The sequence below is a fragment of the Macrobrachium rosenbergii genome, chromosome 49, assembly GCF_040412425.1.
Source record: "Macrobrachium rosenbergii isolate ZJJX-2024 chromosome 49, ASM4041242v1, whole genome shotgun sequence".
Taxonomy (NCBI): domain Eukaryota; kingdom Metazoa; phylum Arthropoda; class Malacostraca; order Decapoda; family Palaemonidae; genus Macrobrachium; species Macrobrachium rosenbergii.
This window is the reverse complement of record NC_089789.1, coordinates 6,547,149-6,574,627: the sequence shown is the minus strand read 5'-3', so window position 1 is coordinate 6,574,627 and position 27,479 is coordinate 6,547,149. Positions and strand designations below refer to the sequence as shown.

The window sequence follows — 27,479 nt, the reverse complement described above, 5'->3', positions numbered from 1 at the left end:
CAAGAATAGGCATCAAGTTAATGGTGCTGTAACTTAATACAGCATCAAGTTACAGCGCTGTCGAAGCCGATAACTGTGAAACACCAACTTATGGTGGAAATGAACTTACAGTGTGGCACTGGAACAGATCCCCCACCGTAAGTTGAGGACCTACTACAAAATGATCATGGCAGTGGATGTTACCAAGGTTTTATTGCTGTTCAGAGCTATGTTTAACTTTTCAGTCAGTATGGGTTTTCTTAGGAAACTTTGTATTGTACTGTATTTTGGTAGCTCAAGTAATAACAGATAGAGTAGTACTATATGCTGTTGTTGGAAAAGTGAGTAAAATGCTAACTGATTAGTTTAGGATGTTATTGTGGGCAACAGATTGTAACAGTTATTAATGAACCAAAATACTGTAGTGATAATCCCTAGCCTACAGTGGGACTAGCTTTTAGTTGTATTGGTTCTTTCATACTTGTGCTCATTTATTTATATTTTGTGTGGAGAGTTGTTTTATTACATTGTATCACAGTGCATTTGCTCCTCTGTTTATCAACTTATTGAGGTGTCTGGCCATCTGGTAGTTCCATATAATTTCTAAGCTATAAACAGAACTGTACTTACTCTTCACATTCAGTTTAAGAGAATTATTGAAAATGCAACATATCTAAAACAATAGCCAGGAAAAAACCTGATAATATAGGAGCTGATAAGGAACGTTATCTGATAAGTTGGTGTTACTACTGTATTTTCCGTACAGTACTGTACTCATGTTTCGTAGAAATTTATTTGTGTGTCAGATATGTTGAGTAGATTTTTGAATTAGAGACAGTCAGTAATCTAAGGTCATTGTTCTCACAGTCAGTAGCTTTTCTTGGTTAAGACAGAACTTAACTTAGCAGCTAAAGACATGATAATTCATTCACTATACTGTAACTAACCTGATCTTTTCCTGAAATAATTAAGAGATTATCGTTTCAGTCCAAACCATTTTTTACAACAAAGGTTAGATAGCAAACAACCTGTTGTGGTTACTAAATAAGCAGCATTTTATTTATTTATTTTTTTGTTTAAAACTGTTTACTCTTCTGAATGTGTAGGGTTTATGTAAAGGGACTACGTCTAAAATGAAATCAGTAGGCATATATATATTTCATAGAGTGCCATTAACAGTCAAACTTGGTTATGGTAACATAACTGAATCACTTTAGGTGAGATGCTCAGGATTGTGTGTGATATTTAGTAGCTAATGACCTAGGCAAGTTTTTGGAGGTGGTGCAGCATGGCAAGTGTGTTGAATGAAGGATTTAAATAGTGTCTTTCACACAGGTATGGTGTATGATAGTTATGCCTTCAGCATCCTTTGTACAGTATGTGTGCACCATCATATCATTCGGTATCAAAATTAGGAGGGCTCTCTCTCTCTCTCTCTCTCTCTCTCTCTCTCTCTCTCTCTCTCTCTCTCTCTCTCTCTCTCTCTCTCTCTCTCTCTCTCTCTCTCTCCCAGATTACTATGAATTTACTCTTCATTAAAATCTTCAGGTCATGGAGCTCAGAAATGAGAAAAGAGTGAAATATGTCTAATGGGAGAAGTATACAAGAAAAAATTTTATAGCTAGATTATGCATAGGTTTGACATATGTATTTTGATGTTCTTGTTTGAATATTCACAATGTATGAATTGAAGGAAATTCCTTACTTTCAGGTTTTAAAAAGATTTTTCAAAACAGGAAAGTCTTTATCCACCAATTACAAATAGAATTTAACTATTGCAGCAGTGAAGGATAAGGTTGCCTACAGGATTTTCTGTGGAAGGTGACTTCCTAAACGCACTTTTAAAATGGCCACGTCAATGCCTTCACAGGCTGCAGGATCTTCCACTACTTTAGTGGAGCCTGATACCCCACATCTTGCTGCAGAGGAACAGGTAGGTAATTGAAATGAACGATTGCATCCATACAGTAGTGAGTATTTCTGTAATGGAGTTAATTTACTTTTCAAGTGACTGGTGTTTTGAAAATTTTGTAATTAAGATTTCTTGCATGTTACTGTACTTTATTTACAAAAGATCTTAAAGAGATGAAAGGTTTGGGATCTCTTCATTGAAATTATCATTGAAATTCTGAATGAAATGAAATATTTTTAACTTTTGTTATTTTCAGGTTTCCAGTGGAGTAGTAAGATTGAGACTTCATAAACCCAGGAGGAAGAAAGTTAGCTGGACAAATGACACAATTGATAATGAAAATATGGGCAAAAAGAAATCAAAATGTAAGTACATTATATGCATTTATAAGCACTTTTGTGTATTATATATTAATGGTATGACTCTGTTGCATATTGAAACTATTTTAATACTGAAAATTATATGTAAATTTGGAGGAAGTTGATTTGAAGATATTGTACTACATTTAAGTTCACTAGAGATATTCTCATTAACCTTCCCATGCCATGTTAGGCATAGGAAAGGTATAACTGACATAGGACGTATAATTTCTTCAAATTAATTTAAACAGTTTATTTTTTTGTGTTTTATCATGTAAAAAAATGAAGAAATATGTTTTAGTCCATATTTCAAGATCTAGAGTATTTTCTGGTATGTTTTGGCTTTTTTTTGTGTTTAGATTACTTTTATTAAAGTTTTTTTTATTTTTGTAATAAACACACTTGGAAAACTGGCTGAAATTCATACCTTAAATGATATGATCCATAAGCAAGAAACCTCTTCAGTGGCAAGAAGACAAGAATATTTACATTTTGCCTGTTTGAAATATCCTTGTGAATCCCATCAACATTTGCTGTAGATTAACCCTTAAAGGCTGAGCTTCTATTTACAAAAGTGTCTGCCGTATGCCAGCGCGGTTTGAGAGTTAGCGCTGAAGTGGAAAGAAAGTTTTTTCAAAAAATCACAGCACACTTAGTTTTTTAAGATTAAGAGTTCATTTTTGGCTCCTCTTTTTGTCATTGCCTGAAGTTTAGTATGCAACCGTCAGAAATGGAAAAAAATATCATCATATATAAATATTGGAATATATGACAGCACGAAAAAAAATTTCATATATAATTGTATACAAATCGTGCTGTGAGCAAAATGGTTAAAGCTAATGAGATATATTTGAATTTTTTCTTCATTGTATTGTACACTAAATTGTGATGATTTTGGTATGTAACAAATTGTAAAACGATCAAAGCAACACAGAAAATATTATCACAAAATGATGCATGAATTCGTAACGCGCGGATGTAAAAAAAAGTTTTTTTCAAAAATTCATCATAAATCGAAATATTGTGCTAGAGACGTCCCGTTTGTTGCAAAATGAAGGTAAATGATTGAATATTACTAGAATGTAAGAGTTTTAGCTTACAATTGCATTTTTCAACCATTTCGGTCGAGTCAAAGTTGACCGAAGGTTGAAATTTTGGCACATCGTGATTTATATGAAAATATTTCAAAACTGATAAAAGCTACATCCATGAGTTATTTTTTGTTGTATTCGACATGAAATTGCGCACATTTTCATATATAAAAATTTATGTAATGGCTAATATAAAATGGTGCAAAAATTACAACAAAGTGACTAAAGAAATTCTGAGATTTTCAGCAGAGTTAGCGCATGTGGAGGTAAGGAAAAAGTTTTTTCAAAAATTCATCATAAATCGAAATATTGTGCTAGAGACTTCTCGTTTGTTGCAAAATGAAGGTAAATGGTTGAATATTACTAGAATGTAATGTAAGAGTTTTAGCTTACAATTACATTTTTCGACCATTTCGGTCGAGTCAAAGTTGACCGATGGTTGAAATTGTGGCACTTGTCGTGATTTATATGAAAATATTTTAAAACTGATGAAAGCTACAACCATGAGTTATTTTTTGTTGTATTCTACATGAAATTGCACACATTTTCATATATAAAACTTTATGTAACGGCTAATAGAAAACAGTGCAAAAATTACGACAGTGACTAAAGAATTTTTTAGATTTTCAGCAGAGTTGGAGTGGACATAAGGAAAAGTTTTTTCAAAAATTCACCATAAATAGAAATATTGTGCTAGAGACTTCTCATTTGTTGCAAAATGAAGGTACATGATTGAATATTACTAGAATGTAAGAGTTTTAGCTTACAATTGCATTTTTTGACTATTTCGGTCGAGTCAAAGTTGACCGAAGGTTGAAATTTTGGCACTTATCGTGATTCATATGAAAATATGTCGAAATTGATAAAAGCTACAAACATGAGTTATTTTTTCTTGTATTCTACATGAAATTGCACACATTTTCATATATAAAACTTTATGTAATGGCTAATAGAAACAGTGCAAAAATTACAACAAAATGACTAAAGAATTTCTGAGATTTTCAGCAGAGTTAGCTGATGCTTTCTTTTGGGATAAGAAAGAAATTCGCGCATGCGCAGCTGGGTCACGCTTGTAAACAAAACAACAGCGTGATCCTTGAACTCTCAGCATCCCTCAAGGCGTGTGATTTGAAATTTTTCGCAAATGAGGCCTATAAGTATTTTTCCGCAAATATTTAAAAAAACTTTTTGTAGTCGACGTATTTTACGTCCACTCGGCACCCGACAGACAACTTTTGTCAACGTAAAATACGTCCAGTTAGCGTTAAAGGGGTAAGTCCTGTGATAATACGAGTACATACTAACAAATAAGTCAGAATTAGGCATATGATAGTCAAAGAAAAACAATAAAATGGCCTTTGAGTATTATGGCACCCAATATGTTTTACAAATTTCCCAGGGGTTATATGATTTCTAGAGATTTTTACAGGCCGGCAACGGAAACTTTATTTATTTGGCCTTGGAATTCTGACTTACGTAAAGGGACATCATAAAAAAGAAAGAACAAGGGATGATTTTATGAGCTGAAGGCTCTACTTCATAAGGAAATGTTACGTAAATACTTGGGATAAATTAAGGAATTATATTTACAAAAGAAAAGCATTAGAAGGGAAAATGGGTAATTAGATTGTTAAAGGGCATGCAACGCCTGAAGATCCTCCTACTGGAGTCCTGAATAAGGGCAAGGCACAGTCCAAGATGAGTCCACTGCAAATAGGTCCCTCTGCAAGAGAGAGTTACACATTACACGCCAGTAAAGGAAAATATAACACAGAATATGACTCGAGTCTGCACTGAGGGTGCCAAGGACTCAAGGAATAACTGAACAGTTTACACTGGAACATGAAACACTGGAAAAGGCACTGAACAAATGACACAAGGATGAGAAAACAATACTGGCACTCGGTAACACTTCAAAGGGCAAACGGTCGTGACTGAAAAGGCCTCCACTCGTACTTTACCTGAAAGGGATGGGGTTAGCAGGGCTCTGGCGTAGAATGACGGCGGGCGTTCACACACGTGACATCGTACTCAGGTTCCTGGGTAGGTCCTTTCGAGGATGACTGTAGTACTGGGTTCACGCCAGGAGTCTGGTGTGGACATCTGGGTGTAAGGGTGGAGGGTGACCTCTCAGCGTCTTGTATCACTTGCTTGCGTGTATGGCTAACTGCTAACTGCTAACTCCCATTACTGACTGCCAAGATCCTCCTGTCCTGGCTCCTTTTAAGGCATCTGCTGAGAGTAGGGGCCCTGATGTCGGGCCTGTATGATGACCGTGCCCAAGATGTGTCATCTTCCAGGTGTCATGACCATCTGCTTGCATCTCCCCAGGTGACCTGTGGAAAGATAATCCAGCCAACTCAATCTGCCTTTAGAAAGGTTGTTTTAAGCAGCTTAGTTGGGCTAAGCTGCTTAAGGGAGTGGCACCCAGCCTCTCATCTTTGCCCCTTTTGACCATGCCATCTGAATGTCTGTTTCAGGTAAAGGAAAGGGACAGATCGAACTGTTGATAACTTTAATTGTTTTGATATCTAGGCCCACTAGGACTGGCTATGCAGCGATAATTCTACTCTCAATACCTAAGGGGAAATTAAGGGTCGGCTGTGCAGCGACTTCTTGTGCTTATAATAATGTAATGTTAAACAAGTTAAAAAACTTTAGTTTCACATGTACTGTTTATAGTAGGTTTTTCAGCAATTAATACCATTGATTCCAAACTTTGGAAAGATAAGAATTAAGTATGAATATTTATCTGCTAAGATTAGCATTGATTTCTAGTATTGTATGTGAAGTGTTTTGACCATTGGTTTATTTATTGCAGGCTGTTGTGTGTATGTTAAACCCCATGAATACAATGAAAGTAGCTCAGACACGGATGATGAATGCGAACATTGTTCGGGACATACAGAAAAAAAGAAGATTCATAAGCAATCAAAAGATCCTCAGGATAATATTGGTAAGTTATTTACAAATTCTGTGTTGTACATCCTGATATGTCTTGTTTTGAGAATAATCAGCTGTAGCCATACTAATTAAAAGTTTTGTTAATTTACATATTGCAATACACTCCCTGAACACCTGAATTAGCCCTTAATCCCACTAGCCCGAACAACCTCAATTACCAATCTCCCTGTGGAAATTTTAACAGCGAGCATTACCAGCGCTGCAGGTAAAATCTTGTTACTGAGCTACCACAACAAATGGTTGGTAACACTGACACAGGTGTATGCCGACACGCTCCATTCCCGTCAATTGCTTTCTGTTCGCGCTGCTGAACGGTTGTTCCCTTCAGCAGAGTGAAGTTTAATCCTATTGCTCAACTCCTCTTTGGTATTTAAGATTTCTGGACTGGAATTACTGAACTATTCTCCCGATTTACGACTTCTGCTTGGATTTATGGACTCTTCTCCTGGATTAACGACCTTCTGCTTGGATTTCTCGGCCTTTTCTGGATATTTTGTTGTGGAACGTCTTTGGATTTGATTTCACTAGTTCTTGAACGTGATTGATCATTATGGACAAGTCTTCCTCCTCTCCTGTCACTACCGCGCCTTCGACCTCGACTTCGTCTGCCCCTACAACTGTGGATGCCAGCGCCCATCGCTCCTGCTCGTCTTGCAAGAAACGGATGAGTACTTTGAGACATGATAGACACTCCATTTGTCAGGCATGTAGGAAAATTCAATGTAATTTGCAAATGCGTTGCGATGAATGTTCAGATTGGACGTCAGAACAGATGGAAGATTACATTCGTCATCGGAAATCGCTGGCTAGCAAGGGCGTTAAACGGTGGTCGGATTCTTCATTGCCTCAGGGACCTCAGACTCCGGTTTCAGATTTAGCGAATTCAGAGTTAGTTAGACAATTAGAAGATAGGATCACGAGTAGTATGACAAATTTAGTAGCTAGTCTTTTTCAACAGTTTTCTAGCAAGGATAGTAGTAGTAGTGTTAGGATGTCTAATATTGCTTCTCTTTCAGCTCCCCTGTCTGTTCCAGAACCAGCCCTAACGGGTGCTGAGGGTAATGGAGAACTGCAAGCCTCCGAGTGGGTAGGTTCTGCCGGCCCCCTCGGCGCGGAGCAGACAGTGAAGGACCCTCCCCCCAACCCCCTTGTAGTATGGTTGAAAAATTCAATGTTGAAAACTTTAGTCAAAATCAAGAGCTAGGCATGACTAAGATGGATAGGTCGGGGTTAGGTCGTGAGGAGAAGGCATCAGTTGTGCAGAGTCGGTCTCCTGTTGGGGTTTCGGTTTCCAGTGGAGTTTGTGCTCCGGCAGAATTTTCTCCTTCGTAACTTCTGTTTCGATCTGGCGCAAGGTCGCCTCCAACTAGTAAGGTAGATTCGGGGGTGCCACCTTCGGCTTCTAAGAGTGGTTCGCGTGATCGTTCCGGGGATGTGGCCGAATATAACGCATATTTGTTGGGGCTATCTAAAGGATATAGACTTTTGGTGAGAGGTTGTTGGTTGAACAGTTTTGCTAACATTAGAGAATATGTGACTCAAGAGTGTCCGGAATTTATGTCGGACATGCTTCAGGATTATCAGGGAGGGGCAGATTCGGTCTACCTTCTGTCTCTTCGTTCTAAGGATTCTGCCTTTTCCTCCAGTGTATCTGTAGCTTCACCTTCCTTGCCCACATTCTCTGTTACCTCTTTCAGTCTCATCTTCGGCTCCTTCTTCTTCTTCTTCTGCCCTTCCTGCGGTTTCCACATCTTCTCTCCCTCTTTCTATGAATCCTGACATCCCCTCTTCTCAGGTAACCTTTTCTTCGTCTTCCATTCCTCTGTCTTCCTCTGCCATTCCTCTGCCTTCCTCCGCCATTCCTCTGTCTTCCTCCTTCCCTTCTGCCTTCCCTTCCTCCTTCCCTTCCTCCTTCCCTTCCGCAGTTCAGCCTTCCTTGGTAGGAGGATCTTCCGGTCCAGTGAGAACGCAACTTCGGCAAAATTTGGCCTCCAGTGCTCCAGGTTCAATTCTTTCGGGTATAAGCAACCCCAGGGTTTGCCGCTCGCTACTAGTTCAGGTTTGCGATCCGCGGCTTTGACTGGGCCTGCGGTACCGTCTCCGATCAGCCCAAGGTTTTCTTCACCCACCTTTTCCGCTGCGGAAGCACCGTTGGTAACTCCTCCCTCTTTCATTCTCCCTTCTTCTTCATCTTCATCCATCCCTCCACAAGCGTTTTCACTTACTCATCCTCCCGCAAGGTTTAGTAGCTCTGGTTCGGCTTCTGTCACTCGGTCCACCTTTGGTAGCAATGTAGAAGCGGTTTTGGGTCCCTCGGCTCCTTCCTCTCTTCCTCCCCTTGGAATCAACGAATTGGATTCAGGTTCGGGTTCCAGGTTAGGTTTAGATATGCAGCATTCTAGATTTGGCGGTCTGTTCGTCGACCCTTCGTCATCATCTGGGCACCGTTTAGCTCCTCCTCCTTCGTCTGTCTTGGACCGTTCGGACATGGCCGATCTTGATTCTCATCCGGAGGTTCAGGAAATTCCAGAGGATTCGGATTGTGCTCTTTCCAGTGGAAAGGACTACAGATGTATGCTTGAGTACGTCACTTCCTTGTACCCTCAAGCAAGAGCTCCGGACCATCCGCAGGCACCCAATCAATTTCTTTTCGAGTCTTTCTATGCCACTAAGCCATCTCCTGTTGCATTTTCATGCGGACTAGTTTGGTTTGATCGGGTTAGGCAGGCCTTGGAGGAGGCGGATGGTCGTCTGGCTTCGGCAGTGACTTCTAATAGGCAGGACATTTCTCTTCTTTCCCCTAGGAAGGTGATTTATTCAGTCCGTGGTAATCCTTCGGCAGGTTCCAGGTTGCCTCTTAACGAATCTGTTGAAGCAATCCTATCGAGGTCTCCGGCATTGACTCGTCTTGTAGGGATCTCCCTTAGGGAAGCGGCGTCGCTAGAAGACATTCTACGTAATCAGACCGAGGCTCTCTCGCACTCTCTGTGGATGTTATCAGGACTAATGGGCTTCTTAAAGAATGACGTATATATCCCCTCGGATCCGGGGCTGTTCGACAGCTTAATAACTTCTGTATCAATGGGTTTGGCTCATCAGGCTAATGCCTTGGCTTCGTCAACGACTTTTGTAAGTAAGAAGAGGTGTGATTTCTACCTTAGTCATCTTCCACCGCATTGTCTGGACGTTCATAAGAGGGTTCTCCTCAGAGCTCCTTTAGCTCTAGCCAATTCCTTGTTCTGGGAGGAAGATGTGGCGAGTATGGTAAATTTTGTCGCCACTAATTCTGCCGTTGAATCTCAGTAGCAGCCCAGGGTTCTTGTTCCCCTAGAGGTGTCCGCAAGTCTTCTTCCAAGAGAACATTTTTGAAGTCTCCTCGTAGGACACCCAAGAGGGTGCGTTTCGCCAACAAGGCCGCATCGGTGTCTGCTTCCAGACCCTCGTCGTCACAGGATTTTTCCAAATAGGAGATATGTCCCTCGTCCGTTCCGGTGGGAGGTTGTCTCGCTCTGTTTTGGCAGGTTTGGAGGGAGTGGGGGGCAGAGGATTGGGTTGTGGAGGTCCTGAGGTTGGGTTATCACATTCCTTTCCATTCCCTTCCTCCTCTGTCCTCCTCCCCTGTCAACCTTCCGAGTTATTCCCCGTCTTCCATCAGGGGAATGGCTCTAGCGAGGGAGATTTGGGCCCTGTTGGAGAAGGGGGCATTGGAACCAGCTTCTCTCTCTCCAGGCTTCTACAGCAGAGTCTTCGTCGCAGCAAAAACCGGAGGTGCGTGGAGGCCCATTATAGACCTTTCGAGCCTCAACCGTCGGGTGGTGACGGTGAAGTTTCGTATGGAGACTGCCCAATCGGTGCTGCAGTCAGTCAGGAGGAGGAATTGGATGGTCTCGGTGGATCTGGCGGATGCGTACCTCCAGATTCCGGTTCATCAGGATTCTTGGAGGTACCTCAGGTTCGTGTCTTCCGCCGGCACCTTCCAGTTCAAAGTTCTCCCCTTCGGACTGACCACAGCACCTCAGGTGTTCACGAGGGTCATGTCTCCTGTGTCGACAATTATGCATCGTCGGGGATACAGAATGAGATATCTGGACGATTGGCTGATCCTTGCCTCCTCTCTAGAGGAGATTGTAAGGGCGAGGGACTTCTCTTTAAAACTGTGCAGGGTACTAGGAATTCGTCTAAACCTTGCCAAGAGCTGCCTAGTACCAACCCAATCTATGACTTATTTAGGGATGAGGATTCTCTCTCTTCCTTTGAGGGTTTTCCCAACCCGAGAGAGGATACAAGCGGTCTTACAACAGGTAGAGGTGTTCCTGTCCACCAGGGAACAGCCAATATCAGCTTGGAGAAGCCTCTTAGGGAGAATGTCTTCTCTTTCTCTCTTAATTCCAGGGTCTCGTCTCCGGATGCGCTCTCTCCAGGTACGTCTCAGGAGAACGCGTTCATAGTCTGGAACAATTCTTGCCTTTCGGATCTTCTGTGGTGGTCAGAAGAAGGGAATCTGACACCCGGAAGGTCTATTGACTCCCCTCTTCCTGATGTTCATCTTTACACAGATGCCTCAGATCAGGGTTGGGGGGCAACCTTGGAGGAAACCCAGGCTTCGGGCCTTTGGGGGGATCGGGAACGGGAGGAATCAATCAATCTTCGGGAACTCAGGGCAATAGAAGAGGGCAATAGAAGAGGCCCTCAGGTGTTTCTCAGATCTCTTGCGCAACAGAGTAGTGGCTCTGTTTTGCGACAACGTAACGGCGGTGTCGTATCTGAAAAAATCGGGAGGCACGAGATCGGCCGATCTTAATATCGTAGCTCAGAGAGTCCTGAGATGGTGCGAAGAAAAGAAGGTTTCTCTTCTTCCTCAATTCGTTTCGGGGAGTCTCAATGTGCTGGCCGATTCGTTAAATCGCTCTCGTCAGGTACTGGGTGGAGAGTGGACTTTGGCCCAGGACGTGTTGTGACGAGATGGAACCATCGTCTTCCAGTGTACTTTTCACCAGTAGCTGACTCCATGTCGATAGGCACCGATGCCATGTTACAAAATTGGAATCGAATGCAGGTATATGCCTTTCCTCCATTTGGGCTCATTCATCAAGTGATCAGGAAATTGCGGGAAAGTGTCAAGACGGATATGACCTTAATAGCTCCTTGCTGGCCCCAACGTCCTTGGTTCCCGGAACTCCTAGAGCTTCTCACGGAAGTTCCGATGTTCCCGCCCATGCGGAAAGATCTTCTCAAACAACTGCATTTCCATCATTATCACCCAAACCCTCGCGTGCTGAACCTAGTTGCATGGCGACTATCGAGCGAGCAGCTAGACAAACCGGACTCTCTAAAGCTGTGGCTAGACAGCTTTCTCTCAGCTTGAGAAAATCAACCCGCAAACTTTATCAAGTCAGTTGGACAATGTATAGAAGTTGGTGTCGTAAGGAAGGCCACTCCATCTCTAGACCTTCTATTGCTAAGATAGCTGAATTGTTATTCCTTCGGAAAGTCAAGGGACTTTTGTATTTGGCTATTTCCGGTTACCGCTCAATGCTGGGCAGCACATTTAGCTTCAATCTCCCTGAGATTTCTACTAGTAAAATCATCCATGATTTATTGTGTTCTTTTAAGATTGAACGTCCTGTTTTGCTGAATTGGGCTGCTCCGTGGGATTTGTCGAAAGTACTTCATTTTCTGTGTTCCCCTGCCTTTGAACCCATTGAAGCTCTAACTTTGAGACAGTTGACTAAGAAGGTGCTTTTTCTCACGGCCTTAGCTACAGCAAAAAGGGTGGGTGAACTTCAGGCTATTTCTAGGTTAGTCTCTTATTCAGGGAACGATACGCATTTGCCTTTTCTACCGGAATTTGTAGCAAAGACGGAGTTGGAAGTTAACCCTCTTCCTCGTTCGTTCAGAGTTCGTTCTTTGCAAGAGTTCGTTGCTGGCAACCCAGCGGAGATGCATTTATGCCCGGTTCGAGCATTGAAAGTTTATTTGTCAAAGGTGGAAGAACTCTATCCTTGTCCGCATACACTTTTTGTCTCTCCGTGGAATCTGTCCCATTCGCTGTCAAAGAACGCTATCAGTTATTTTCTGAGGGAGGTAATCTCCCAAGCTTCATCGGGTTGTTGTGCTTCTTTTCCGTCGTCTTCAAGCCCTGTATTACCCCGAGCACACAGCTTTCGAAGTATTGCCACTTCATCTTCCTTTCTAAGGAATTATTCAGTATCTTCTATTCTGGAAGCGGCTACTTGGAAATCCGTATCAGTATTTACTTCCTTTTATATAAGAGATGTTCAGTTCGCCTCGTCGGAGGGGTATTCACTTAGTCCGTTTGTAGCGGCTAATTCCAGACTCTTCGTTGGGTGAGTCGGTAGAGCTGCGGACTGTCACTCAATGGGCCGGAGTTCAGTTCCCCGGCCGGCTGATGAAGAGTTAGAGGAATTTATTTCTGGTGATAGAAATTCATTTCTCGCTATAATGTGGTTCGGATTCCACAACAAGCTGTAGGTCCCGTTGCTACGTAACTAATTGGTTCTTAGCCACGTAAAATAAGTCTAATCCTTCGGGCCAGCCCTTGGAGAGCTGTTAATCAGCTCAGTGGTCTGGTAAAACTAAGGTATACTTAACTTTTAGTGGCTAATTCCATCATATAGGGTGCGTTTATTTTAACTGAGGGAGCATTCTCTTAGTCCGTTATTGCGACTAACTTCTATCTAGGGTGCGTTCCGTTTAACCAAAGGGATATTCTTTTAGTCCGTTGGTTTGTAGGTCAATCGGAGAGAAGAATTCCTTGTTAGGCAACAGTGATAGCATAATCACAGGGAATTAGATTAGTACGTTTTCTTTAACCCTTAAACGCCAAGCCTCTATTTACAAAAACGTCTCCCGTATGCCGGCGGCGTTCGGTGAGTTAGCTCCGAAGCGGAAAAAAGTTTTTTTTTAAAAATCACAGCACGCTTAGTTTTTAAGATTAAGAGTTCATTTTGGCTCCTTTTTTTGTCATTGCCTGAAGTTTAGTATGCAACCATCAGAAATGAAGAAAAATATCATTATCATATATAAATATTGGAATATATGACAGCGAAAAAAAAACTCTTATATAATTGTATACAAATCGTGCTGTAAGCACAACGGTTAAAGCTAATGAGTTAATTTTTTTTAGTTGTATTGTACACTAAATTGCGATGATTTTGGTATATAAAATTGTAAAACGATCAAAGCAACACAGAAAATATTATCACAAAATGATGCATGAATTAAGTAACTTCATGGACGTAAAAAATGTTTTTCAAAAATTCACCATAAATCGAAATATTGTGCTAGAGACCTCCCGTTTGTTGAAAAATGAAGCTAATTGATTGAATATTACTAGACTGTAAGTGTTTTAGCTTACAATTGCAGTTTTCGACCATTTCGGTCGAGTTAAAGTTGACGAAAGTCAATTTTTTCTATTTATCGTGATTTATATGAAAATATTTCAAAACTGATAAAAGCTACAACCATGAGTTATTTTCTGTTGTATTGTACATGAAATTGCGCACATTTTCATATATAAAACTTTATGTAACGACTAATATAAAATGGTGCAAATATTACGACAAAGGAGACGAAAGAATTTCTGAGATGTTCAGCCGAGTTACCGCAAGAGCGTAAGGAAAATGTTTTTTTAAAATTCACCATAAATCGAAATATTGTGCTAGAGACTTCAAATTTATTGCAAAATGAAGGTAAACGATTGAATATTACTAGAATGTAATAGTTTTAGCTTACAATTGCGTATTTTGACCATTTAGGTCGAATTAAAGTTGACTGAAGGTTGAAATTTTGGCAGTTATCGTGATTTATGTGAAAATATTTCAAAACTGATAAAGCTACAACCATGAGGTAATTTGTGTTGTATTCTACATGAAATTGCGCACATTTTCATATATAAAAGTTTATGTAACGACTAATGTAAAACGATGCAAACATTACGACAACATGACGAAAGAATTTCTGAGATGTTGGCCGAGTTACCTTCAGGCGTAAGGAAAAAGTTTTTTCAGAAATTCACCATAAATCGAAATATTGTGCTAGAGACTTCCAGTTTATTGCAAAATGAAGGTACATGATTGAATATTACTAGAATGTAAGAGTTTTTAGCTTATAATTGCGTTTTTGACCATTTTGGTCGCGTTAAAGTTGACGAAGCTTGAAATTTTGGCAGTTATCGTGATTTATATGAAAATATTTCAAAACTGATAAAAGTTACAACCATGAGTTATTTTCTGTTGTATTCTACATGAAATTGCGCACATTTCCATATATAAAACTTTATGTAACGACTAATATAAAACAGTGCAAAATTATTACAACGTGGCGAAAGAATTTCTGGCGCGGACATAAGGAAAAAGTTTTTCAAAAATTCACCATAAATCGAAATATTGTGCTAGAGACTTCCCGCTTGCTGCAAAATGAAGGAAAATGATTGATTATACAAGAAAGAAAAAGTTTTAGCTTAAAATTGCGTTTTTTGACCATTTAGGTCGAGTCAAAGTTGACCGAAGGTTGAAATTTTGTCACTTATCGTGATTTATATGAAAATATTTCAAAACTGATAAAAGCTAAAACCATGAGTTATTTTTTGTTGTATTCTACATGAAATTGCGCACATTTTCATATATAAAACTTTATGTAACGGCTAATATAGAACAGTGCAAAAATTACAACAAAATGACGAAAGAATTTCTGAAATTTTTGGCGAGTTTAGCTAGCGTAAGAAAAAGTTTTTTTCAAAAATTCACCATAAATCGAAATATTGTGCTAGAGACTTCCAATTGGTTGCAAAATAAAGGTACATGATTGAATATTACTAGAATGTAAGAGGTTTAGCTTACAATTGCGTTTTCAACCATTTCGGTCGAGTCAAAGTTGACCGAAGGTTGAAATTTTTGTAGTCGGCGTCTGGTGCGTCCACTTGGCACCCAACAGACAATTTTAGTCGACGTATGATACGTCCAGTAGGCGTTTAAGGGTTAACTAGCGTAGTCTTGAATTTTTTTTTTTTCCCTATGAGAGTCCACAGAGGTGCTCGAGTAGGTTAGGTTTCTCGTCGACACTGTGATACTTTGTCACCGGTCGGTTGTCTGACTCTTCCTCAACCCAGTCGGGTTTCCTGGAGGGGCAGCGGCTTTGCACACTGCTTCACTTCCCTCCATACATGAGAAGCTTTGAATAGCTACATGGGAGGTCGACGGACGGAGACAAGACTGATCTGACAGATGATCAAAGTACTCTCCAGCATGTCTCCTCACCAAGAACAGCGATAGTTAGGGTGAGTGTTAAATAAACAAGATAGCCTAGGCAGAACAGATTGTGAGCTACCATCTCTGAGGTTGGTAAAAAGGGGCGTGCAATAGAATTGATCCCTCCTCCTCTAAATGTTGTTAATCGGGCTAATTCAGGTGTTCAGGGAGTGTATTGCAATATGAAGTTCTCATAATAAAACTAATATTGTAATACTTACCTGAACACCTGAATGATTCACACCCTCCTTCCCCACATCAATTTGACCTTGAATAAAGCAATTGACGGGAATGGGGCGTGTCGGCACACACCTGTGTCAGTGTTACCAACCATTTGTTGTGGTAGCTCAGTAACAAGATTTTACCTGCAGCGTTGGTAACGCTGGCTGTTAAAATTCCCATAGGGAGATTGGTAATTGAGGTTGTTCGGGCTAGTGGGATTAAGGGCTAATTCAGGTGTTCAGGTAAGTATTACAATATTAGTTTTATTATGAAAACTTCATTTTGTGACAGAACCTAGTGTTTTGTGGTGTTAGCAAAGTGTTATATTTGCCGTGGGAGGGAACCAGTTGTATAGCTACCTTATGAACCACTGATCCCTCCAGACACTCCTCCATTGGAGGTAGGTAGAGAGAGCGGAAGACCAATCACTTTTGCTTTAACTTAAATTCCATGCTGAGATGGTGAGAGTGCTTGATGACACCAGAACAAGTTCAGTCTTGCTGAGACATTTATGATTACTATAAAGTAATACTTATAACTGCTACTGACTCTTCCTCAACCCAGTCGGCTGCTCAGCTATCACAGACCCAGCAGCCTGGAAGTCAGTGGCTTCATCCATGCATGGGACAGTCTAAAGGTGAACACCTTTCCTCCTTTTGGTTTCATAAGAGCATCCTTCAAGAGTGAAAAGGTCTGGTAACCACTCTGGTTAGGATCATTGAGGAGCTGTGAGAATGGAGGATGTTTGCAATGCTTTCACCTTGTCTAATACAAGTCTTGTGAGACCATGCATTTGAGTATTGATTTGACAAACTGTAGGATTGACTTGGGTGGAGCAGTAGGTTGGCACCTTGAAGCTCAGATGGTCTGCATCCAGTTCCCCCAAAGATGCTGAAGAGCCATGTGAATCTCTGGACAAAAGCCCATTCTGTGGGAAAGATTTGACCCCTTTCACTCAGTCAACCTGCCACTACATCTTGCTGTCCTGGGATGAACCCTGGGATATTTGTATATCCTTTGCATCTGTTGAAACTATGATAGCACCTGCAACTTGAGTAAGGGCTGTGGACTTTTTTCCTATGTGATTCTTCAAGTAATCCATTGTTGGATTGTTGCATGCGATGCTTACAACTTTCTTGTAAAGGTGACCCAAGAAGGCTTTGAATACCAGTAATGCTGTTCTTAGTTTAAAAATGTTGATATGGCCTCATTTTTTGTGTTTAGTCCATGATTTTGAAGCTTTTATGTGAAAAGTAAGACTTCTGGAGGAGGTTGAATTGGAGGATACCATATCTAAAGGTTCCTTGTATCCTGTTGCCATTTAGCATCATCCAAGATTGCCTTCAAGAAGACTGGGAAATCATTGGGGTGGGAGGTTGTTGACCATTGCTTGCTGTGCTGGTGCTGAAGGGACTGTAGCTGGAACTGATGTGATAGTATCTCCTTTAGGGAGACATAATGGCCAGTCACCTGCGATTATAACTGCTGGAGGCATTGCTGTTGGACAGAATTTCACAATGAGAGATTGGAGTCTTGATACTCAGTGTGGTTGGCCAAACCAGGGCCATGCAGGTTGTCTGTTTGTGCTTAAGTTGGTGGTCATTGTTGCTGGTTCCTGATTTGATTTTGCAGTTGATCTAAAGCCCAAGGTCTTGGCAAGATCATTGTTGAGGTGCTGACAAGACTCAGTAGATGAAATAGCCATTACCAATCAGTTACTCAAATTGCTTTGCAAATGGATGGCATGGCTTTCTGTCCATCCTGCCTCTGGGGCCAGAACCCATTGCCAGACCAAAGCACAGTTTATGGAATTAGAACTTCTCCAGCCCCATGATTTGCAGAAATTTCATTGATGTTGGGTGCATTGGGACCTGGAAGTAAGTGTCCTGAGGTCATGCCTTTAGTGGTTATCTTTGGTAATCCATGTTGAGCAACAGGACCTGGACTCTTAAACCTGGACAGTCAACAGTGTGCATTTGGCAAGTGATCAGCTGTGAAAGTAAGGCTATTAGAAGAGAACCACTGGCAGATGGGTGCTTGGAGGAAGGTGCACATGATGATGATGACCTAGTAGAAGGTTGATCATAAGCAAATGATTGATATGTGAGATAGCTAACTACTGGGAACCTTTGTGAAACCAGATGCACACTTGCTGGATGCAAGCTGCAGGATTTTTTTTTCTACCCATGGAGGGATATTGGGATTCGTTGACACATGAAATGGGCTATCTTAAAAGTAATGGGTTTTATAGAGAATATGGTTCATTATACATTTAGTGAAGGACTGGAAAAGGGACATTTTCATTTCACACATACTGTAATTGCTTATTGTTGTTACAAGACAATAGAGTCATTTCTAGCCTGAAGGACTTGTTCTTAAATTAGATTGGAACAAGACAAAGGTAGAGAATATAGACAGTTAGGTAGAGAGACCGAATCGAACAGATAAAAAATGAATGAGAAAACCAGTGCAGGTGGAGGCAAAAAAGGACACTTCCTACAGTGTTCTGAGCAAGGCACTCCATTCAGTATCTTCCTCAAAGGAATCAGAGAAGAGAGGATTGCCATTGTTTGCAAAATACTTATGATTTTAAAGATGCAACCCTGCTCACAGTTTGTTTTGGTGACGCAGATACTTTATCAGTAGAAATTTTATTAATTGCTTATGCTGGTTTTGCTCTACAGAATGTGTTTATATTTAAATTATTTTACCTTTTTTGCTAGCCATATGCAAGAGGGTATTGAGAAGGCTGGAGTACAGTCTGTAGTTTTGTGTATTTCTTGACAGAAGTTTCTCCTGAGTTTTTCCAAATGTTTTGTTTTTATGGTAAAATTGATGGTAGGACTTATTTTATTGAAAGTTTCTTTTGTATTCTATATAAAAATTCTAATTTACTTTAAAATGCATTGGATTAAAAGTGCCTTAGCTTTAAATGTGGTACAGTACTACCTCTTGTGTGCCCTGAGCAGAGTGATAAAGATTTTTTGCAACATTCCTTTGGTTCCAACTACTGCCTTCTGCATTTCTTAATCATTTCCCTCTGGTGTTGCACAAGCTAACTGCCCAAAACTTCACTATTGCCTTTCTCCAGTTTTCAAATTTTATTTGAAAAGAAATCTTTTGTAAGGCAGTGATCTGATTTCACATATGATAATCAGGGGTCTTACCCTTACACTGTGTTTATGTTGGCATTAAATCTTCTCATCTCTCCATGCATTTAGCTGTTCAACTTCTGGACAGTCACCTGTTCATTCATGGCTTTGGAATAAAAGTCCTGTTTTTTTTTCTCTTTCAGATTTGTTGGAGAAGTAAAAGGAGATGTGATGGAACTGTTTGCTGTAATTCATTTGAATTCACGCTTTCTCCATATCCATGTTTTACCTATATGTAAGAAGAAAGAAGTGTACATACCAGTGTGGTTCACTGGGTTCATGTAAAAAGTTTGAATGTTGAATCATAGATAATTTTCATATAAACAATTTATGTGTGAAATTTCTGATTATTTCTTCAGTGTAGAATAGAAACAAATAATTTATTAATTTAGAGGTTATAGTACATACTGAAGTAATTTTTTTTTTCATTTACAACATATTTGCACCAAAGTTGTGTTGATTAAAGTCAAAGCTTATACTGTACTACTACCAAATGAGTTCAAAACATTTTTGTTTATGTTCTCTGAGGGTAAGCTCATGTAGTAGCATGGTCCCTAGAAAGCACTGTATATTTAACGCATCTTCTTGCATTAGTTTTTTCTAAACTTCTTTGGGAATGAAGGAATGTTAAATCAGTAACTCTATTTTTGGATGGGTGCTATTGTTCTTGTAAGTTTCAATCCTTTTGTATCAGTATGTTTTCCACTGGGAATCCAGTTGCTTCTCCTTTGAAACTCATAATTTGCTGGCATTTTATAGCAAAACTGATTGCTCCTAGTGCTTTGGCTTCCATCCACACAGCTATTGAAATAATTCTCTGTGTTTTCTTCAGCACAACGGTAAAGTTTTCTAGGTTAACTGTACTGGTCTCAACCTTTCTGATGCGCATCACCCCTGCACGGCTTAACTTTCTTGAGGGCACTTCTTGACATGTGTCACACACATATTTTGACCTTTTGCATTTTTCTTCGTTAGACGATTTTGCTTGTTAGCGCTGCTGGAAGGCTGATGCCAGTTAAGTGCCTCTGTAATGAATTGTTCATTATGGAATTGATAGTAATAATGCAACTTGTTCAGTTGTGTTGATATTATAACTGTACAAAGAGGTTAGCTATAGCCAACTGGCATATGTACAGAGACAAAATGCAAAATATTGGCCTTGACATTTCAGTGTTACATGACTTCCTTGTCAATAATTTGATTGGTAGTTATTTGAGTAGCAATCCTGATTCCATTAAATATGGTGATTGTTATCATGCATTTTTTCATATTTGGTGACAATTGTGAATACACCTGTAACTATTTCACTCAAAGTCATGAGTTTTCTTCTACATTGGTAGCATCTTATAAAACATTTGACTTTTGACATTGACATTGCAATTTAACTCTCAAATATTTGAATTTTAATTTAAATATATAGACATATAGGCTGACTATTACTCTGAAATATGAAGATTGTAGTCTTAAATATTTTATATAAAAACACAGGAATATTTCAACTGTAATTAGTAGTATTGTCATAGTAAGACATTTATGATTGTAGCTGAAATCCTGCCCCATAAATCAGTTTAATCCAGTGTTTCATTGTTTCTTGTTTTTATTGTGTTGTTTAGCAAGGAGTAAACGTAGCTTTAATTAAGATAGTAGTCATATTGTGAATGTCTGTGTGGAAGATGAACGAATGTAAACTGTATACCTAAGACGTGTTTTTGAAAGTGATATCACCCCCAACATATTTACTCTGTATCATCAAAAATGATGTCTCCAGCTTAGGTTTTTCAAGTAACTCATCCCAGCATGCGTAGCCTCTATGTTTGTATGCGTGTTCCCCACACCTCAGAAGTCTCTATGTGTCATCCTAAAGCCTTGAGAAGTTTCCGATGTCTGTTACAAAATTCGTGTAAAGGACTCGGACTATGCGAACTGCAAACGTTGAGAAATGGGGATTTGAAAGCTGTATGCATAACATTTTCCTTTTTTGGTTTTGTCTGTTTAGACTGCAGTTTATATTGCAACTTTAATAACAGTTAATTGTTAGACCTTTTCAATGGAGTTTACTTGGGGATTATAATGTAATATTCTAAGATTGTCATTAGAAAGGTGTTTATTGTACTCAATATCAATAAAGAGAATCTGCTGAATAGTTTCCTAGGAATGCTTTGTTTTTTGGTAAATATAGTGCAAACTGAATTTATGTATTTTGCCAGTGACGTTAAACTCCTCAGTAAGGAGCCCCTTACAAACATAAGATTGAACTAAATATTCTGTGTTCTCAGGCATTACGTCTTACTTCCACTAATATGGCTTTACGCTCGGTCGATAGTATTAGTAGCCTTTTTTCCAGTAGGGAAATTTTCCTAAATGATCTTTACTTATTGTAAAATGTGATTTTGCAAAGGATATCTCTGCTCAGTTGAGGTGTATAGATGTTAATGAAAATAATTGGGTCATGCATGCAAAACAAATGTGTTTAAACAGAGTTTTATTTTAAATTGAGGACTTTTATGTACTGTATGCAGTTTAAGCAACTTGAAACTACAGTAGAATGCTTTGTTTAAATTAGTGTTTTATGTTTTGTATTTTTGGTTGCTGCTTTGCTTCAAATATTTATACTGGGCAACAAATGAGCTGGAAAAAGAGAAGGAAGGGGTATTTTGATATCATTATGTAGCTGCAGACAAGTACAGAATTTTTTTACTGACTTGCAACCAGTTGTTTTGCTTTGTCATATCTAGTTACAGTGCTTGCATCAGTATACAAAAGGAAATGGAAATTAATCAAGGAACTTTCATATAAGTTGTGAAAATGAGAATTCAGTGTCTAATCATAGTAAGCCAAAGGAGCAGGCATAGAGCCAGTTCCTGAACATGCAAAGCAGAGAAAAGTTATAAAACACTCTGATAAAACAAAAATGCACACAAAAAGATGAAAATAAGTATAAATATGGTGAAAGGGAAAAAGATGGCATGACAGTGAAAAAGCTCAAACAGCATAATCCTGAGAGAAATATGAAATAAAGATGTTCACTCTGGAAAGTTGCAATGAAGACAGGAATAGATGACGTATCATAGACAGTCTGAGCAGACCCTTGTGGTGTCTCAATCATGAAAAGTGTGAGTTGGGTGTGACTAGAATTTGTTGTGCAGGAGGAATTTAATGTATTATTGATTTGTTGCAGTAAACAAATGTAGTTAAAACTTTCCCGGTGACTTCCAGACAATAATTAGTATTTGTAATTTTTCTTCACTATCTTTTAAAAGAGGGTTTTGAAAGAATCAATCCAAAATATGTATTATCTATAGATTTAGCAGATCTTCATGTTCTGTATTTCAGTGGCATGATATCAGGTTCTTATTGCATCAAGTAGAACAGTTATAGATTTGTGTGGTCCCCAAGGAATCTATCATAATGCTTTTAGGTTCCCTTTGTTTTTGAAGAAGCAGTGGAGTTCCCAACATTCTGCAGAGTTAGCATTCAAATCATTATAATCTTCAGACATCCCTCAGCTCATGTATCACTTCTGTATCACTTCTATATCTAAAGAAGCTGAAATTTCATGCTTGCAGAATGCTCAGAGAGAATCTTATAAGAGGCTTTTCAAGAAACTCATTTAGTAGAATTCTCTTTGAATGACTGTAGCAATAAACAACCACCCTTCCTTGACAAATGATGGCATGTGGTAGGCCTCACAATTTCCCGCACTTTATTCTTGAAGGAAGAAAAGGAACTTGGTAGTTTAATGTTATATGCAATTGCCAGCACATTTAGTATCTTACAATGCAGGCTTGAATGGTCTTCATGGCGGGAGGTTTATTTCTTTTAGGTCAAAGTTAAAAACTGTATTTCTGTATTTCCCTTAAACTTCCTAAGTTCATGAGAATTCTGTGTTTGTTAGGCAGTTGTATGATAAGATCTTGTGCATATTTGGCTTTTCCTGTTACCATTTATGTGAGATGATTACTTAAACATTTGATTTTCATTAAGAGGAATTAGTAGATGCAAATTCCAGAGTTGTTATTAAGTTCTTATGTTATCCCATCTCTTTTTTATTGAGAGTTTGATGAGATTTTCTTCTCCCATTAGGTTCTCCAGGTAATGTCTAAGAAAAGGAAGCTCGTGCATTTGCACCCTTCCATCTGCAGGTTCTCTGATGATACCAATGACTGGAAGCACCAGTTTTTTGGTCTGTGTACCATGCTTTGACTTGGGGTAACTCTGCTTGAAGTAGAGCATATGCACCATTATTTGCCTCACTTCCATGATCTTTTAGAGATGGAAGAGCCCACTTCTTCTTACTGCTGTGTATTAAATTTATGCGCCTTGCCATAAAGAGCTTGTTAAATGGTAAGCTAACTGACAGTTGACATCATGTCTCTTTGGTGAAAGTGGTTGTATTGTGGTACTGTGGTATACACACAGGAGTGAATCTGTTATAATGAAGATGGCACAGATTCTTGCTACCTGTGTAGTTATACTTTGCTACATCTCTTGCCATTAGTTGAGCCCAAGTCTTATCAATATTATTATATTAAATTAGTTTAATGAGACCACAATGTCACCTTTCTGGACGTAAGGCCCACCAAACAATTTTTTTTATGTGATAAGTGAAAATTGAAGCAAGGAAAATGTAAATAAGTTGGACAGTTGGGTGGGAAGAGAACAAAGGAAGGGTTGAAAAGTAAAAGGCAGACCACTGCAGCTAGGCCTGAAGTGATGTTGCAAAGAGTCGATGTTACCATCTGAAGTGTGCCATGCAAGGCACACAGTTGCCTCTCAACAGGATTCCAATCATTAAGTTCTGGCATTTAACATTTCAGGATGAGCAATCCTTTTTGTCTTAGTAAATACATCAGTATTTTCCTCTTACATGAAGTGCTGTGCTGTATACTGCATTCAACACTTAATGGTTTATATTTGTTTTGGAGTGAATCTATGAAACTGAACAATTTTGATGTTTTCTCGTATGCTAATCGATATTTCACATGGTGTACTGTCTTCCACCTTTACAGGTCATAGTCATGTGACAGAATATGAGGTGGTTACCTGTCCTTCACTCTTTGGGCCAGCTCATTCTGACTCGTTGATTTTGGCTAGTTGCCCCACAATAGTTATTGACATTGGAATGCTCTTGCTTTCAGCTAGATCCATATGAAGCCACTTCATTTCAGTTAGTATGTTAGGAGACCTGAATTATTTAAGAACCAGATCTTTTCCAGAGCTAAAGGGTTTTGAACTTTTGAGAAAGCACTAGATGTCAGATAATATCAAGCAGTGAATGGATGGAAATGAACCTGATCAGAGGTAATGAAGTTGCCTCGTAATTATCACCGAATGCTAGGAAATTTGGGCTGTTAGTTTTGTTTGGAGATAGCAGGAAATTAACACTTTCTTCACTTTTAGCTTGCATGAGCATTTTTAAAAATATTGGACTGACTATCTTTTACTGTTTGCAAGAAAAATGTTTTCATCTCCATATGTTTTTGACATCACAGTTCCCTTGTTTTGTCTCAACTTCCTTTTAAGAATCTGTCAAATTGAAGGACATTGCAAAGTATATATGGTAAAAATGCTAAGTATGGCATTGGTTTTACTTGTATTTATGACAGAACCAAAAAAAGCAGCAGAGTTCAAGTTTTCATGTAATTATTTTTGTATGTTGAAATTCTTTATTACAGCGCAGTCATGAACAGTTGTTTCAGCTCTGCAAAAACTCTTGGAACCTTCCAAAATCATTTCTTCAGCCACTGCATCCAATTTGACAATTTTGAGTTTATCTGTTGTATGAATTATCTTGTCTTGTCTTGTGATTGATTGAGTTTCTTTTTTTATTTCAGTAATGTTACACATCCATTGCTAGATATGCTTTATCTTTATTACTTTATATTTATCAAAAACATTTATCGAAGGATTCACAGTACCTTTATTAATGTTTTCTTTTATTTTTGTGAAAATAACAAATTTTAAAACTTTTATTTTTTTGTATCCTATTTTATCTGGTCTTTGAATACTCATAAATCCATTAAAAAAGGTTAACTTGGTGCAGCATACAATATTTGCAGTAAAACTGCAATGAAATCCTGGTTTTATTATTGTCATATTATAATACCTATAAAGCTAGGTACTTTTGAAAATGTATATGACCAAATATGTTCTAGTTCTTTGAGACATTGTAACTATTATAAGTTTGAAGGAGCACTGAAAGTTATTACCAGTGACTTACTGCACAAAAGTTATGTAATTCATCTTTTATAGGAAGAAATTACTCCAAGCTATGCATCAGCAGCTGATAAACTGATTGATTTCACTAATCTGGATTATAGCTTCCAGACTAGACAAAACGTACTCACTCATTTCTGCTGTTTATAACAGAAACAATTAGCAGCTGGCCTCTATAATCAACATTCTAATTAAAACTGGCTCCAAAACAGTTATGAACATTGATATACAGAAGGCAGTTGTCCTCAATGCAAGAAACATTTGATTCCTATCACCTTGTCTCATTGTATTATACACTGCTGACACTGCTTGGCTTGCTACTGAAAAGTCCAGGGACTACCAATTTCAGAAAATTGAAACCTCTATTGCTTTAGTAAGACATCAGTAACGAAAAGTTATGGATTTAAATTTTAGCAGGATTTGTACCCTTGCATGTATTTAACTGTTGTTGGATTTTAACTCACATGGGGCCCAGAGAAGGGGCTATGTCTGTAGCAGGTGAAGACATGAAGTAATCAAATTGGACAGCTTCATCTAAATGTAGAGGACTGCCAAACTTTGGTCAGAATTTTCATATTGAATACTGAAAAAAATTAATTTGGCAAACATCCGTATAAAGACAGTGATTAAGCCTGTTTTTCACATTTGTCAGTCAGGAATGTCAGGAGCTCATAAATATTTGATGATCTTTCTTCATGACATCACCAGTATGCATACAAAGCTTATCACAAAATATAATTTGTGAATGTACTTGGTAGCCCAGGTTATGAACTGATTAGTTCAAGAATGAAACAAACTGAAAAACCCTCTTGGGATCCTTGCACAGGTTGAATCTCCAGATGACATCAATGAGGACACTCCTTTTCAACTTATTGAAAAGGCAGAAGATTAATGCTCTACAGCTACAGTCTTTTGCTTTGAAATGCGAAGTCTTAAGATACTGCCTTCATTTGGCTGAGATAAAGCCTGCCTAGGTAACAACAGACTCTGGTTAGGTTAGCACACTGGCTCAAAGCATTTACAATAATTCTTTTGCCTATCATCCATAGGTAACTGATTCCTTCCTAATAAGCTGAGTAGGAAGTTTAATATGGAACCAGCTTCTATGCAACATTACATCCGTACTACCTTTTATATTTTAACAAAATTTTGTATTTCTAGAGTGGAATCATTAAATTGTCTTGCCTTCCAATCTGTTAGGCTATACTCTGTGGAAGAACTTCCTTTTAGTTGTACAGTTCAAATTTTATATTGTTTAGTCTTACCTCATACTATTAAACTGAATTATGTAATGACATTTCTGTTCCCTAGTATCTTCATTTTAGTGACGTTGTGAATTCTCAAAGATGTCAAAAAAAGTTTAAGGTTTCTATAATTTCAAGAGTTATGAAAGCACATGCTGTAATACTGTACTGATTTCCTTGAAGATTTATGTAATATTCAGTTGTTGTTATTCTACACTATAGTTACTATAGGTCTTGTGGCTGAGAAAATTGTACTTGAAAATACCGTAAACGATATTTGTGAGGCTCAGGTATTTCAGAACATGAAACAGAGTTACAGGACAAGGTTAAGAAGCTTTTGTAAGTTAACTGTTGCATTAAATTTCTTGTTGCTCGAATGCTTTGAAAGGATTACAGATGATGACATTGCTATTGCTGTATATATTCTTAATCTTATGGTGTCTGTACATGCTGTATATTAAGTCGAATACTGGTGTAAGTATGTTTTTCTGGTTTATATTGCCATGAATATATTTGCAGGTATGACTGTAGTCCAGCAAAGATACTTAATCATTGGAGGTGTTTAAGAATAAAACATGTGTACCAATTTTATCATGATTGTTTCAAAAATGCATTTAAATACTATATCTGATTTCAGTATATCTGTAAAATCAGTGCTGTATGATGATAATTCATGATTCTGCCTACTAATTGTGTCAAATTTTTAAGCTGAAGAAATATTTACTCCCTTGTTCACGAGTACCAGAACTGCAGAAACACGATTTATGCTTATGGTTTAATTTATGCCAATTCTATAAAAGAGAAACAAGAGGGTGATCAATAAGTAATGCATACAAACTATCATCTAAAAAAAAAAAGACCAAAACAATACCATTGAGATTGCTTGCAAATAGACCTATCATTCATTAATGCTCATAAATAGCCTAGACCTATCATTTAGTAAACTTTGTCAGCACAGAAATCAACACTTCTAAGCATTTATGATGGTTACCACTGCGTTAATCTTAATAGAAATTCACTGCTAGGGCTTTGTATGCTCAGTGTGTTGATTTAATCTCTTATTTAGTTTAA

At 38.6% G+C, this 27,479-nt stretch overlaps 1 protein-coding gene across 2 annotated transcripts in view; it reads left to right on the top strand.

The window, feature by feature from the left end:
• LOC136832036 (E3 ubiquitin-protein ligase PPP1R11-like) overlaps positions 1-24,915 on the top strand; it is a 31,279-nt gene extending 6,364 nt beyond the window's left edge. The window contains exons 2-5 of one of the 2 annotated variants that reach the window (XM_067092533.1): positions 1,691-1,912; positions 2,148-2,256; positions 6,163-6,297; positions 19,092-24,915. In XM_067092533.1, coding sequence (XP_066948634.1) covers positions 1,826-1,912; positions 2,148-2,256; positions 6,163-6,297; positions 19,092-19,108 — 348 coding nt within the window. In that variant the 5' untranslated portion in view covers positions 1,691-1,825 and the 3' untranslated portion in view covers positions 19,109-24,915. The remainder of the gene's footprint in view (positions 1-1,690; positions 1,913-2,147; positions 2,257-6,162; positions 6,298-19,091) is intronic. The other variant, XM_067092532.1, reaches the window with a different exon arrangement.
• The last annotated feature ends 2,564 nt before the right edge of the window (positions 24,916-27,479 follow it).